General features: G+C 31.4%; 1 protein-coding gene across 1 annotated transcript; it reads right to left on the bottom strand.

The window, feature by feature from the left end:
- Nucleotides 1–10,592: 10,592 nt before the first annotated feature.
- Nucleotides 10,593–13,495, bottom strand: LOC143053108 (neurocalcin homolog). Its single transcript, XM_076226161.1, has 3 exons — nucleotides 13,383–13,495; nucleotides 12,498–12,903; nucleotides 10,593–11,723 (listed from the first exon to the last, which is right to left on the bottom strand). Exons 2-3 carry the CDS (start codon nucleotides 12,888–12,890, stop codon nucleotides 11,532–11,534), a joined length of 585 nt encoding a protein of 194 aa, XP_076082276.1. The 5' UTR covers nucleotides 12,891–12,903; nucleotides 13,383–13,495; the 3' UTR covers nucleotides 10,593–11,531.
- Between the last annotated feature and the right edge of the window lie 682 nt (nucleotides 13,496–14,177).

Genomic DNA, 14,177 nt, shown 5'->3' with positions numbered 1-14,177 from the left:
GTAAAATGGCGTTTCCATTCACGTTGCTGCATTTACTCATGAACCATTCAATCTAAGCTTTTCAAATTTTAATATGTTGATACTGATGACAAAATGGAGGTCAAATTTGATATTGACAATTTTCACTTTCACCATTCATCAGTAATGGTTCTTGTGATATTGCCAGGACACAAATAAATGTTAATAAATCCGGTTTGCTGTTGTTGTGACAGCCTCTTGTTATTGATTATTTTTCAGAAACTTATATATTGACAAAAATATTTTTACTAAACTAACATTTGCTACATGTGGTAACATACATATTTGGTTTAAAGGGTGTGTTGACATTTGATGGAAGTTTCCTCCTTCCAATACTAAAATAAGCATTATTATAACACAAGGTTAAAAATACCTTTATCCAACTTACTGCTAAATTGTTGCAGTATCTAATTGACCATTACATGAAGCATATCATTAAGAACAATTATAATTATGCTTTGAATGTCAAAGCATGCTAGTCATGGGAGCAGGGGTTGTTACTCAGATCACTGTTCAAAGGAATAATTGTCTGAACATCTTATATGATACACTGTTGGTCTAAGTGTGAACTTGTTGGTTATTGATGCAGTCTGTTGATGCATTATTGACAATTTATTTCTCTTCTTTAGTCACCATTTTGAAAGGAAGACTGACTTTTTCCTTGTTTCTGTAAAAATATTTCAGCTATTCTTTTTTTAATCCAAATTATCTTTTCATCAGGAGTTACTACTGTCAATTCAAGAAAAAGATTAAGTTGTATATGTGTTGTTACCAAGGCATTAAAAAGTGAAAAAGAAGTGCCAGATATATATTTTTTACATTACAGGAAACATTAAATAACATTAATATTTAAATGTGTTCAAGAATGAAAATACAAACACTCTGAACAAAAAAAAACATAAAATATATTTTGACTTGATAGTGTGAATTAATATTTGTAAACATATTCTATTCTTAAACAATAATTTTGATGGTTTGTTGCAGGTTAAAACACAATCATTTAGTTCAACTATGCAAAAAATGCACACACTCAAAGGTATTGCCACGAACATCATGACTGGTTCCTGAAGTGGAGCAATAACTGGTAACCACTTTGGATCACACAAACTCATTCACATTTTTTTTTTAGGTGGCTGCATATTCTATTTAGTGTTTTGTGAAAGGTTTTTTGTCTTTTCGTCAATTTTTTCTTTGATTTGTGGTTTATGCCCCAATATCATCTCTCAACATTTTTATTATCTACACTATAAGTTTTGTCTACACAGGAACATATATATTAGATATTCTGTTCCCAGGTCTACACTAGTTAATTTGCCATTTAAAAATAACCGTGCAGTTTTTCTTTATATGTTATTTTGTCCCCAGTGTTATTAAGTATGAACAAAAGCCAACCAGGTTGATTAAATTAGAGACCTTTAGTTTGGCATCCATGTGGTTTGATTTATTACCCAACAATGTTAAAGACCTGTCAAGAATCTCTTTTTATGGAACAATTCAGTTAAAAGGTCAACTAGTGTAATATTTGTAAATTATTTTGTTTCCAAATTATGCCTAGTTGACTTGTGCCCAAGGTAAGATAGTAAATCCTGATACTACTGAGATCATGCTTTTGAAATCTCGTATACCATGCATAATTTTACAAAGCATTGGCGATAAAATGGAGTTAAATCTATCAAAGTGTCAGAACTTTAATAATGATAAATGTCATATAGTTAAAAAAATTCACCTTGAGATAGTATAAGTGCATGTGGTTTCCGTGTTCTTGGTGTACTGCCAACAGTAATTGGTGATGTGCATAGTTAGGTCGTCAATTTAAGCTTGAGTGTGCAACAATTCCAATCTATTTAGAGGGGGGCAGATCTAGAAATTTTCATAAGTGGGGGCCCACTGACTGCCTAAGAGGGGGCCCGCTCCAGTCATGCTTCAGTGATTCCCTATATAAGCAACCAAATTTTTTCCTAAAAAGGGGGGGGGGGCTAAATCCGCCTCTGCTCCGTTAACATGTTAACAACACCTCGATTTTGGCAAAAACAGTTAACAAAAATGCAAATTGGATTGAAAACAGTTAACAGCTTTAAGTTGTCTCAGATAACAGTTAACAACACCTTGAAAAGGACCAACACAGGTTAACATAAAAGGGTAGTTTCTCAATCAACAAATGTTTGCCATACATCAGTTTCCTTATTGTCGCTATGATATGCTACTTGATCCAACAATCGTGCTCAATTTATCGTGATAAAGAAGTAAGTCGGTTAGCATATGTTGACAAAATTAATGCAAGACAGCAACTTTGACCCAAATAAGAGGGAATCATTTATCCCAAAATAAAATTGTCATGTATTTTGTCAGGTTGATGTTTCTTTTTATTATAATCAGTTCTTGAACTGCATTTATCATAGACATCATAGCTTTTGAAACTCAGTACAGAGAGCTCATCAGAGCTCATGTTTCATTGTTATTGGGACTTTATAGAATAGGGAAAAGAAACGGGTAATGCGCGGTCAAAGAGACAACAAACCAACCCAAGAACAAAAAACGGCACAAGGCCACAAACGGGCATGTTACAGTGAGAAAAACCAGCACCAGAGGGTGGATTCATCTGTGGCCTGAACAATTATGTATACTAGTTCAGCAAAATAGACGCCACATTAACTTCCGAAATATTCCCCAAAAAAACCCTAACTTTGACTAACAAAGGCTAGAAGTTCCCGACTCGTGACAGGTGCAAAAAAGGGACAGAGATAAACGTGTTTCTGAGATCCAACCCCTCCCTGATACCTCTAGCCAATGTGGAATAAACAAACACAGAAAAACGCACAGTAAAACTGAGTTCAAAAGAAGTACGAGTTCGGTGTCAGAATAGGAAACAAGAAACTAAGCAAAATGATAAGAATAAACATTATTTAACATAGGATTACTAGCAGTCACTGCCATGCCAGCTCTAGACTTATATACGTTGTTTTCAATTAAGACTTCGTTTGGGCTTGTATTATATTTGCCTTCGGGTTTATATAATGTTTATCCTATCTTGACAATTCAAAAGTCTATCCTAAATTGAGGTAAATTATACATGTATGGCATTTCAAATATCAGTTCGATTCCTAACATCACTGAAGTCATTATTGTCGAAATCGGGATATGATCCGTTGTACGACCTTCAAGTCAAATGCGTTTTGTTAAAATATACTTTTTACTTTTTTGGTCTATTCATTAGTAAATGCTGTTTCCACTCTACCAAGGAACTTGTTTTGCATTTGTCATGCTAGCTTGCTATGTGATATTGGTTTTGTTTATTTTTTTTACCTCATTTTTGCGGTACATTTTCTTTTACTGTTTTCTGTTTGGTATTTAGTTCATAATTCAGATCCATTTTGTTATATATGGGGATCTGTTTATTTGGCAATCGACATGACAGTCAGCACTGTTTAAGAACATCCGTTGTACGACCTTCAAGTCAAATGCGTTTTGTTAAAATATACTTTTTACTTTTTTGGTCTATTCATGAGTAAATGCTGTTTCCACTCTACCAAGGAACTTGTTTTGCATTTGTCATGCTAGCTTGCTATGTGATATTGGTTTTGTTCATTGTTAAAAGCTGTGACCTATAGTTGCTAACTTTGACGTAGTTGGTATATGTTATCTCATTGATTATCATACCACATCTATTTCAAAAATAGCAAAAGCTTCGGAATTATGCTCCTGTAAAATATGATATTAAACAGCTTATTAAGTAAACCAGAAAGAAATATGATATGAATGCTTCAGTTTATTTGAAACTTCTCATTTAGATTGAGATCACCACCATACTTTATAACGTTTCAAACTTTATCTACCTTTTTAATTTTATTAGTAAATATAGGTTCACTTAACCCAATATATTTAATCTAGTACCTACTTCGTTTTGGTTTCATACACTTGCATCGTTTTCATTTGCAATACCAGCAATTCATGTTTTAAAATATATTCACAGGTATATAGTAGTTTAAGGGGAATTTTTCTTTCTCTTCCATAATTATTTTTAAAGATTTGTTCACCTGATATTTTGTCGACACTGACTCAACAAATGAATCATATTCCACACTGTAATGAATAGTTCGAAACTAACACCCTCTTATATAATTTGGGTTTTATTTATTACCTTTTCCGTGAAAGAATATTGCTGATATTTATAAACATAGTAACTTGATATACCCACTGATGTAAGTTAACATTACTTTACCACGAATGCATCCCGGCTTTGTGTCGCCGTATTCCCAAATGATGATATGATAATTTGTATCTTCATTGCATCTTTGAAAAAAATATTGACTCTATATGTGCACCGAACATCCCTTTTCATCTTCAAAGGTATACCTTACTTAAGAACCGTTAGTGGAGTTTTCTTACAGCTAACGTTTATATCATGTCTTTGTTCTTCTGGTATCATTATGTTATGCTGTGTTTTGTAAGTTCTTCTTTTCTTTTCGACATTTTTGATTCGTTTGGTTGAGTATTTCTCATATTAGTTCTGGGCACTTTTTCTGTTTGCTTTTGATATTGACATGTTTAGTTATTTTTTTAGGAGATACGTTTAGTAACTACCTTCCTTTCTACACTTTTGTGTTTTGTTTTACTTCTTACATAGGTTCTTGGCAATTTTTTGTTTGCTTTTGATATTTGCATTTTTGTTATTTCTTAGTTGACACATACAGTAGCTACATTCCTTTCTACAATTTTGGGTTTTGTTTTACTTTGTCCATAAACTGGCAAACAAAAAACGTCTGCATACAATTTTGTATATATCGGTGTCAGTTCACTGAAAAATTCGACCGAAATTCACGCTATTCATCCTAATATTTAAATATCTGATTTATGTAAGGTCCGTGTAACACTTATCAATTCAAAGTTTTAAAAAGTTTTAAAATTTTAGATTTTTGGAATTTTTATCAAAGTTTCAAAATATCAAAATTCCAAATTGTGTAAAAGTTTTGAAATTTTGAAATTTTAACCAAAAAATTAAAATATTAAAATTTTAAACATCGTTTGTAAATTTGATAGTTTAGAAATTTGATCAAACTTTTAAAATACTAAACCTAATGTGCAATTTTGATTATTTCACTTTTAGAAAGTTTGATTTTTTACATTTTTGATTAAAATATCAAAAAGAGAAAAGGGGCGAAAAGAGGGGTACCTTGAACACGACCCTGGTTCAGTGGTGGTGCAGTGATGGTACAGTGATAATAAACGTCATACTTACTTAACTACGAAATATAACAATAAACTAAAATTAAAATCATACAAAACTTATAAGACCAAAGGCTCCTGAATTGGGACAGGCGCACAAACGCGGCGGGGTAACCATGTTTCGTGCGATAACAACCCTTCTCCTATACATCTAGTAAATGAAGAAAAAACAAACCCACAGCAAGACACACAGTTAAACGCACTTTAAAATAAATCCGAAGTCCCATGTCAGAAAAGGAAACAAAAGAAACTAATCAAAATGACAATGATAATAAATTAACAAAGTACTACTATATCTAAAGCTAGCAGTTACTGACAAATGCCAGCTCCACCCCTTAATTAAGCTACTCTAAAGATAATAACTTCATCATATGAATAACAGGCTCCCTGTTGGATTTATTGCTTATCTGTTCCTAAATACTCATGAAATATTTGTCACTGGCAACCGAAAATGGATTAATTAAAATAGGTTGTTTCTGAACATTTGACAAATTTAAGTTATTTATAAACAAAATATTAAATAAATTTATAGATACATGTAAGAGAGAACTTATAAATAATTTATAAAAAAACAGCTTGTGTTTATCTTTTAAATCAAAAAAGTTGTGCATTTCTGTCGGGAGGAAAAATATGTCCACAAATCAGAATTTCGAGCAAAGATCCAGTGAAATTTCGACCTCTTTTACTCAAAAAGTAGCATATGAAGGTATACTTTTTATTAAATATTTAATTTAAGGTAGCACAATACAAAGATTTTGTTACTCCCAATCAGACAACTTTAAACTGATGTATTTCATTTCATCCTTCTTTATATTTTATAAATGAGGTATCAAAAGAAAGAAGAAAGATTAATCTTTCAAATTGTGATAATTTCATTATGACATAATTGCTACATAATTAATTATTATGTAATTAGTTGCTATATTGTGATGTCCACACTTGAATGAATTTAGCTTCTTTGTTCTTCATAGTATCCCAAAATGTTTTATATATTCTTGTACAACACAGCTTCACCTCCAAAACTGTGTCTCAGATTTCCAAAAACATCAATAGAACAAATTTTATACCCAATTGAATTTAGTGGTCTCTAATGAATTGATGTTGCAAACTTCATTGAAGATTTATGAGAGAATGAAATACAATAGGAAAATTCTGAGACAGTTTTGGAGGTCAAACTGTGTTGTGCACGAATCTATAAAATATTTTGGAATGCTATGAATAACAAAGAAGATAAGATAGATAAGATAAATACGTTTATTGCAATAAGAACAATTATGCTATAGCACATTTAAATTACAACATTATCATGTGTAAGCAACATGAAATTTGTATTAATACATAGGTATACAAAACTGCAGAGAACACAATTAACAATATGAACATTTTGTTAATGAAAAAGACAATTAGATGCATATATATAACTACGTTAATATGAAAGTTCTGAGTTTCCAACTTTCACGCAAAAAACACATCAAATTGTAAATAACAGTTTTTGTTTGAACTTGTAGTAGTGAATACAGTTTGTTGATATTTGGCCATGTATGATAATATTTTGAGAAGTATTTAAGTCTATACTGTCTATATGCTGGACAAACCATAATAAAATGATATTCGTTCTCTATACATTGCATAGTACAACATTTACAAATTCTATCCTCCCTTCGTTGTTTTATGTAACGACCAGTTTCCATATTTAGTTTTAATACACCAAATCTTAATAAAGACAACATTTTAACATTGATATTTTTCAATATATATTGTTCCATCTTAAAACCTGTTTTTATCATTTTGTACAATATTAGTTTTTCAGAGCTCTCTACAGACTCACGCCAGCTCTGATAAAATTGATCTAACAGACGTTCATTCAAAATATCAAAATTTACATTAACATTCTCTTGTGCATACCATAAATAATTAGCTAGCTAAATTCATTCAAGTACAGACATCACAATATGGCAACTAATTACATAACAATTAATGATGTAATAATTATGTCATAATGAAATTATCACAATTTGAAAGATTGGTCCTTCTTCTTTCTTTTGGTACCTCATTTATAAAATTTAAAGAAAGATGAGTGGAATTACATCAGTTTAAAGATGTCTGATTGGGGATGAAAAATCTCTGTATTGTGCTACCTTAAGCAGGTAACAGTAGCTTATATATCTTAAAGGGAAGAAATTCTCACCGTCAGAAAAAAACTGTTTGGTTATATCTATGTTCATGGATATGCTCTTAAAAATGCACAAGTAACAAATACGGAACAATGATATCCCTTCATACAAAAAAAATCCATTTCCTTTTATTTTCTATTTGAAAACAGTGGTTGGTCCTTTAGGGCCCCTAATGGATATATTATGGTAAATGCGTATACTTTGTACAAGCATCAGTCCAAACGTTGTCTAAGGGTGCAACCATTTAACTTAAAAATTGGGAATATGGTTGTTTTGTCGAAGTGAAGAAAAAAAAAAACGCGCTGAGCGCAAACAATTTTATTAAGTTTTCCATCGCTATTAATCAAATTATTTGGTTCAGAAGTTAATACTATAAGGCATGGGGGAAGTCTGGATTCAGAATATTTTTTTTTGTCCTCTGCTTGCACAGATTTTGTTTTCTCCAGCAAATTGGAGATCAGAATATTTTTATGTACCTGGGCCCAGTTTCACGAAGCTGTCTTAGGACTAAGACATGTCTTAGGATGGTCTTACGACATATCTTAGTCCTAAGTTGGTTTCACAAAGCGGTCCTAAATTAGGACATCTCTTAAAGTTGGTCATAAAGTTAGGACAACGCGAGAGGTGTCTTATGATGGTCTTAGGATAGTTATACGTTTATTTATATAAATTACACTCATTTTTTATATTAAATTTGAAAAAAAATATCTTATTATTATCTAATTATCTATTCTCCTGTTCCTGCTTAAAACATATATACATTGACGGATTATCAGGATTTGTCAACAATGAAAATTCGATGTATTGATATAAAAATTGCACGATTTTATCTCTTAACCTTTTATTACCAATAAAGTCGAAATTGAATTCAACTCACTTGTACCAAAACAATGTCATAATTTTATATTCTATTTTCTTAATTTTGCATTGAAAATTTCATATTTATATTGATGTATTGTTTAAAGATAATTTATATATAAATTACTTTTATTTTTTTATATTTATTTTGCAAATTATGTCATTATATTAATCAATACGTTTAGAATAATTTATGGTAAGACATACTACATTTACATGATTTTTTTCCGTAGATCATATTTATATTTGAAAATTTAAAGAACTTGCGACAGGTTTAGGATGTCTTAGCTAAGATGATCCTAAGACAGCTTCGAGACGAGGTCTGAGATATGTCCTAGGATAGTCATAAGAGGATCATAAGACATGTCCTAAGATATGTCTTATGACATGTCTTAGGATAGCTTCGTGAAACCGGCCCCTGTATTAAAGCCCCTCGTGGAAGTATCCAAGTAAAATAAAGTGTCACTTTAGTGACTATATATATATATCGGATTCCCCGAAAAATAACTATTTATCACTATATGATATAAACTTTTTAAAATGATTTTCAATTTCCAAACGCCGACACATATAAATTGATAGATGGGCGATTAATGTACAGCGGCAACTATTACATAAATATGAAGGTTGAAAATAATGTTTATGTTGTACGTTTATGATATGAATGTATACAGCGTTTGCAAAACCAAAACAATTAGTTCGATGTTAACGACTTTATTTGGCCATATTAACTTATTTTGATTCGAGCGTCACTGATGAGTGTTTTGTAGACGAAACGCGCGTCTGGCGCAACTTCATATTTTACATTCTAGTATCTATCTATGGTGACTTTATGTAGATACCTTGTAGCAGTATCCTGACTCCAAGCTACTAATATTGGTCTTATTCTGAATTTCAGCGTAAAAAATATCAAAAACCTCCCAAATTCCAGACAAACACAACGTTCATTGCGACACCATGAATTCAGTATTCCTGCTGTACCAATACTTAGATCTGAAATCGTTGATACAAGCCACAAGGCAATATATGATCGTCATGCATTCGATAAAAAATAATGAATACAAAACGTTAGAATTTACGACCGAAACGCTTTTCTGGATCTACCTTCTTCAGGAACGCTCAAAACTGAATATTTAAGGCCAACAATTTATAAAAAACAGAAATAGTTGATTAAAACGTAAAAGACGATCGTTCAAAATGTACATAAAATGATATATTCATCTGCCGACGTACTTGCAGAAAGCAGACGTAAAGCATAACAGAAAAAATTGAAATCAAATGAGATAATACAATGTGTATCAGTGAGCCATTTTATTGCTTAAAGTTCAGTAGAATATATATATATATATATACATCTTCTTTTTTTTATATACTCAACCTTACCATACTATTTGACCTACTGCGAGTTGGTCATTTTTTACTGTTACTATTAAAATATGGGTGCTGGGAACACTAGAAAGTAAAATGGTCAGTATCAGAGCCGTGCGTTTAAAATGAATTCTCTTCTTTTGAGAAATATTTATTTTTGTCATCCAATTTTTCACCTGTTACAACTGCCTGTCTGTGGTTTTATGTTTTACATTAACTTTTAAGTACATGTATCAGTATGTCTTCATTTTATTTTGTTTCGTTTCGTTCCGCTTTTATTTCGTTTTGCAGTTTACAAGTACCCCTCTTTTCGCCCCTTTTTTCGTTTTGATATTTTAATCAAAAATCTAAAAATTCAAACTTTCAAAAACTGAAATAATCAAAATTGCACATTAGGTTTAGTATTTTAAAAGTTTGATCAAATTTCTAAACTATCAAATTTATAAACGATATTTAGAATTTTAATATTTTAATTATTTGGTTAAAATTTCAAAATTTCAAAACTTTTACACAATTTGGAATTTTGATATTTTGAAACTTTGATAAAAATTCCAAAAATCTAAAATTTCAAAACTTTTTAAAACTTTGAATTGATAAGTGTTACACGGACCATGTAACACTTTACAGGTTTAATCGAGATACATAAAAATGTCAGTGAACTTGCAAAGAAATTTCATGTTTTGGTTATATTTGGTTACTATTCATGACTACCGGAGCGACATACATGAATACCCCTATTACAACTGCAACTTATTTCTGTTTCAGATTTATTTGTCTGCTCATACCGTTACGTAAATATTGTTTTGTGTGCTCATATTTCTATAAAGTTGGTAAACTGAAAAGTCATACCAAGATTAAAAATGCATCCATGCCTTTTTATGTAAAAGTTGGTAAAATGAATTTCTACAAGTATATGTTCTTTCTGATTATGAAATCAATGTTTCAACTGTATACGATTTTGGATAATTTTATTATATATATAACAGAACAAAACACTAACAGCCTCGGTATATATGTATACGATACTAGCTCAAATAACGAGACAAATCAGAACTCTTAAAACTGAGAATGGAAATGAGGAATATGTCAAAGAGACAACAACCCGACCAAAGAGCAAACAACAGCCGAAGGCCTTCACATAGTTCGCAAAGATAACAGTAACTGCAGAGATCATGATTGAAGAGGGATGCTCAATTCACATATTTTTTGTTTTACAATTTTCCCACACTATACTTTTTATCTCACATGCCAAAAGTGTCATCCCCTCATTGCGTACTTATAACTTTGGATCGGAGATTTTAAAAGTTAACAACTTCAAAACTATTAAATATTAAATGATCAGAATAATTACTACAGTCCGATTTTTTGGGAAAATACACACCAGTGTGACAAGTCTGAGGGGACTGTAAACCAATAATTAAATTACCAAATAAGTTTTTTGATGGGAACAACTGTATAGATAAAACAAGAAAAGCACGCAGACAGTATATATAAGTCTACTTTCCTCATCATAATAACTTTATTCTACATTAATGCTAAAATAACTAAATGACAAAAACATTTCATTTGCATCTCGTTCTTGGTAAAGATTATAACGAATGTAATTCTGTTGTTATGATGTTTCATCCGATACTGAATATCTTTGTCGACATCATCTCCACAATGTTTCATGCTTTAGCTTTTAATGGAAATCCATTGTACCTCAAGACTGAGACCATGTATATATATATTTATAAATCACAGATAAAAAAGACCAATGTCTAAACATGACTCTTTGTTGTAATATCACTAGAAAGTCATAAATCCTTTCCAGTACAGAATCCCTTTAAGGGTTTAGGATCCTGAAAGCACTTTATACCTGAGAGTATTTGATGTGAAATCATTTAATGGTTACGTATCTGGCGCTGGATCACACTGTAGTATGTCAATCACAAACTGGATTTTCGCGGCTCCCTCTATAAACTCTTCTAGGCTTATCTGATTGTCCGAATTTTTATCAAGAACATTAAAAATATTTTTAGTCATATTTTCTGTGGATGTAAATTCTTCGGGTAGACGACTGTTTGTCATTTTACATACAGCCTACCAGTAATAAAAAGCAAAACAGTATTAGTACATTTTAATGATCGTTATAAAACTAATCTAAGTGATTAACATAGATCTATGATCAAATGAATATTTATTTTTGCAGTAAATGGATTTATAACTAAGGTACATATATATCCTTCCCTTCTCTTATAGTGGATCATAGTGATTAATAAGCACCATTTACCATGAAACGTTATCAAATGTTGGGTCTATAGCGCAAGGTTATATTGGACACCTTGCGCACTTATATCTCTGCTCAGTTTCTGTGTCATACTTTTTTTATGATTCAGTCCGCGACTACTTTATCTATTGATCTCATATTTTATAGCAATTGTATTAATGGTTATGTAATATAATAGTTGCCTTTACAGTATTTAAAGGCCGGAGATGACACAGGTTCTTTTTTTTTTGGCGGGATAAAACCCCATTGTCGCAACCGATCAACAGTAGAGATTACACCACTTGATTGTATACCTCTTTTAAAAATTACCGAAATCTATACAATAACAAATACCTTAAAACTCAGAAATTATACAAAAATCTATAGAAAATAGCAAATTAACATGAATGCATTGCCGGTCTGTTGCATTGTACAGACAATGCATCACAGTCGTTCTTGTTAAAGGGGCAGCTGTTTAAGTAAAGACTATTACAAAATGTATACACATTTCATGTAAGAACTTCCAATTGTTAATTGAATAAAAAATATACCATTACTTAAAATATTTGCATATAAATCAGCTTATTAATAAAAGTATAATGACTTACGTTGAGAATATGGTTCATTTCATCCTGAGAGATATAGCCATTTTGATCAATGTCATACATACTGAAAGCCCATTTCAGTTTTACACTGGGATCTGTACTTCCAGACATACACAATCCCAGAATAAACTCCTTAAAATCAACCATATTATTATTGTCTACATCGAAGGTGCGAAACACTTGTCCAGCAAATATTGAAGCATCACCGTCAAACAAGCTGTTATAGACTCTAATGAATGCTGTCCTTGAAAGAGCAGTTTCACCTTGGCCAAGATGTTTCTCGAAGTCTTTGTACCAATCTTGAATTTCATCTTTTGTAAAGTCTACATCAATGTGATGTTGAAGTTCGTTGATTGTTTTAGGTTGTAGCTTCTTTGAGGATATTTTGGCGCCCATTTTGGAACTTTTTCTGCAACAAAAAAAAGCACAAGTAGATGAACTCCGTCACATTTTCGTGCTTTAAGATCTTATTTTTTATAATTGAAATATTTCTTAGTCCTAATATTCACTGCGAAGAAGAAATTGCGACTTAGTTGTTCGTAAAATTATTTCTTTTCCCGTTCATTAATTGTGCAACAAGTTGAAACGAACATTTGAGTTTCAAACAGCGTCAATCAATCATATTTCTTGCATCTTTGCTAAATTGCAAGCCGTGACCCTATAAAGTCGAATAATCAACCCAGTAACAGCAAATGTATTATTATTCATGATGTCTTGGTTTTTTTTACAAACATACGTCATCTTTCTTTAAAAAGATCCGTAAACATTTTATTCAGTTTAAAATTTGATAATATTCTTTTAAAACTAAAACAAAAGAAACCATATACTAACTGAAACGTATGAGTTATCATTACCATTTATACCATGTGCATGTAAACTTATGCTTACCTAATGTAAACTGTGTTTAGGAATTTAGACGAACTGACGACAGTAACTCTTCCAGCTTACTTTAAATAATACAAAAATTGGGGAAATTCAATATGTGGGAATACCTACTCTATTTTAGGGAATAATAGCACTTTCTTAAGTTACAACCATTGTTAAAGTTGTAAAGGGGTGTAATCTATGGGATGACTGAACGCCTCAGAAATTGTATCCGCTTCATTATTTGCTAGATGTTATCGATTTAAAAAAAATTCTACGCCTTCAAATTACGCCATCAATTATACAAATAGAAGATTTAAACCATTTTATGTTTATGCTGTGTGAAATTATTCATTGAAGTTTTCGCAGTATACCATTATGAGATTTACAGATTTCATAAGACGAATGAACTTAACTATATATATAGCACATGGTCTTACAAGACGAAAATTATTTTACCCGGGTATAACTGACCATTTTTTCACACTCGACCAGAGAGCAATCCGAGTATGAGGATATACTTTAATTATTATACTTACCCTCCCGTAGATACTGACAGCATATTCTGTATTCTTGAAACTCACAAAGACAACCGACCTTCAACGGAACAACCATCGAGAACAGGACAATTACCAAAAGAAAAGGGTGTCCCGTTTATTAAACATTTTTGTATGGATATTGCCACATGGAATTGTAATATCAAGATCTAAATAAGGATATCAGTCGCTTTTATTGTTTGTTCATAAAACGCGTATCCCGAAAGGTCAGCATTGCTGCTGATGACCTACCAGTTTCCTATGGTATCATTCTTAGATAGCC

This window comes from Mytilus galloprovincialis, chromosome 1 (genome assembly GCF_965363235.1).
Source record: "Mytilus galloprovincialis chromosome 1, xbMytGall1.hap1.1, whole genome shotgun sequence".
NCBI lineage: Eukaryota > Metazoa > Mollusca > Bivalvia > Mytilida > Mytilidae > Mytilus > Mytilus galloprovincialis.
The sequence above is the reverse complement of the archived record's forward strand: the minus strand, read 5'-3'. Positions and strand labels throughout refer to the sequence as shown.

What these genes read in the sequence shown, in the direction of transcription:
- LOC143053108 (XM_076226161.1), bottom strand. Translation starts at nt 12,890, where the DNA reads ATGGGCGCCAAAATATCCTCAAAGAAGCTACAACCTAAAACAATCAAC. An exon ending in AAATGAACCATATTCTCAAC is followed by an intron (nt 11,724 to 12,497) that starts GTAAGTCATTAT and finishes TATTACTGGTAG; the next exon opens with GCTGTATGTAAAATGACAAA.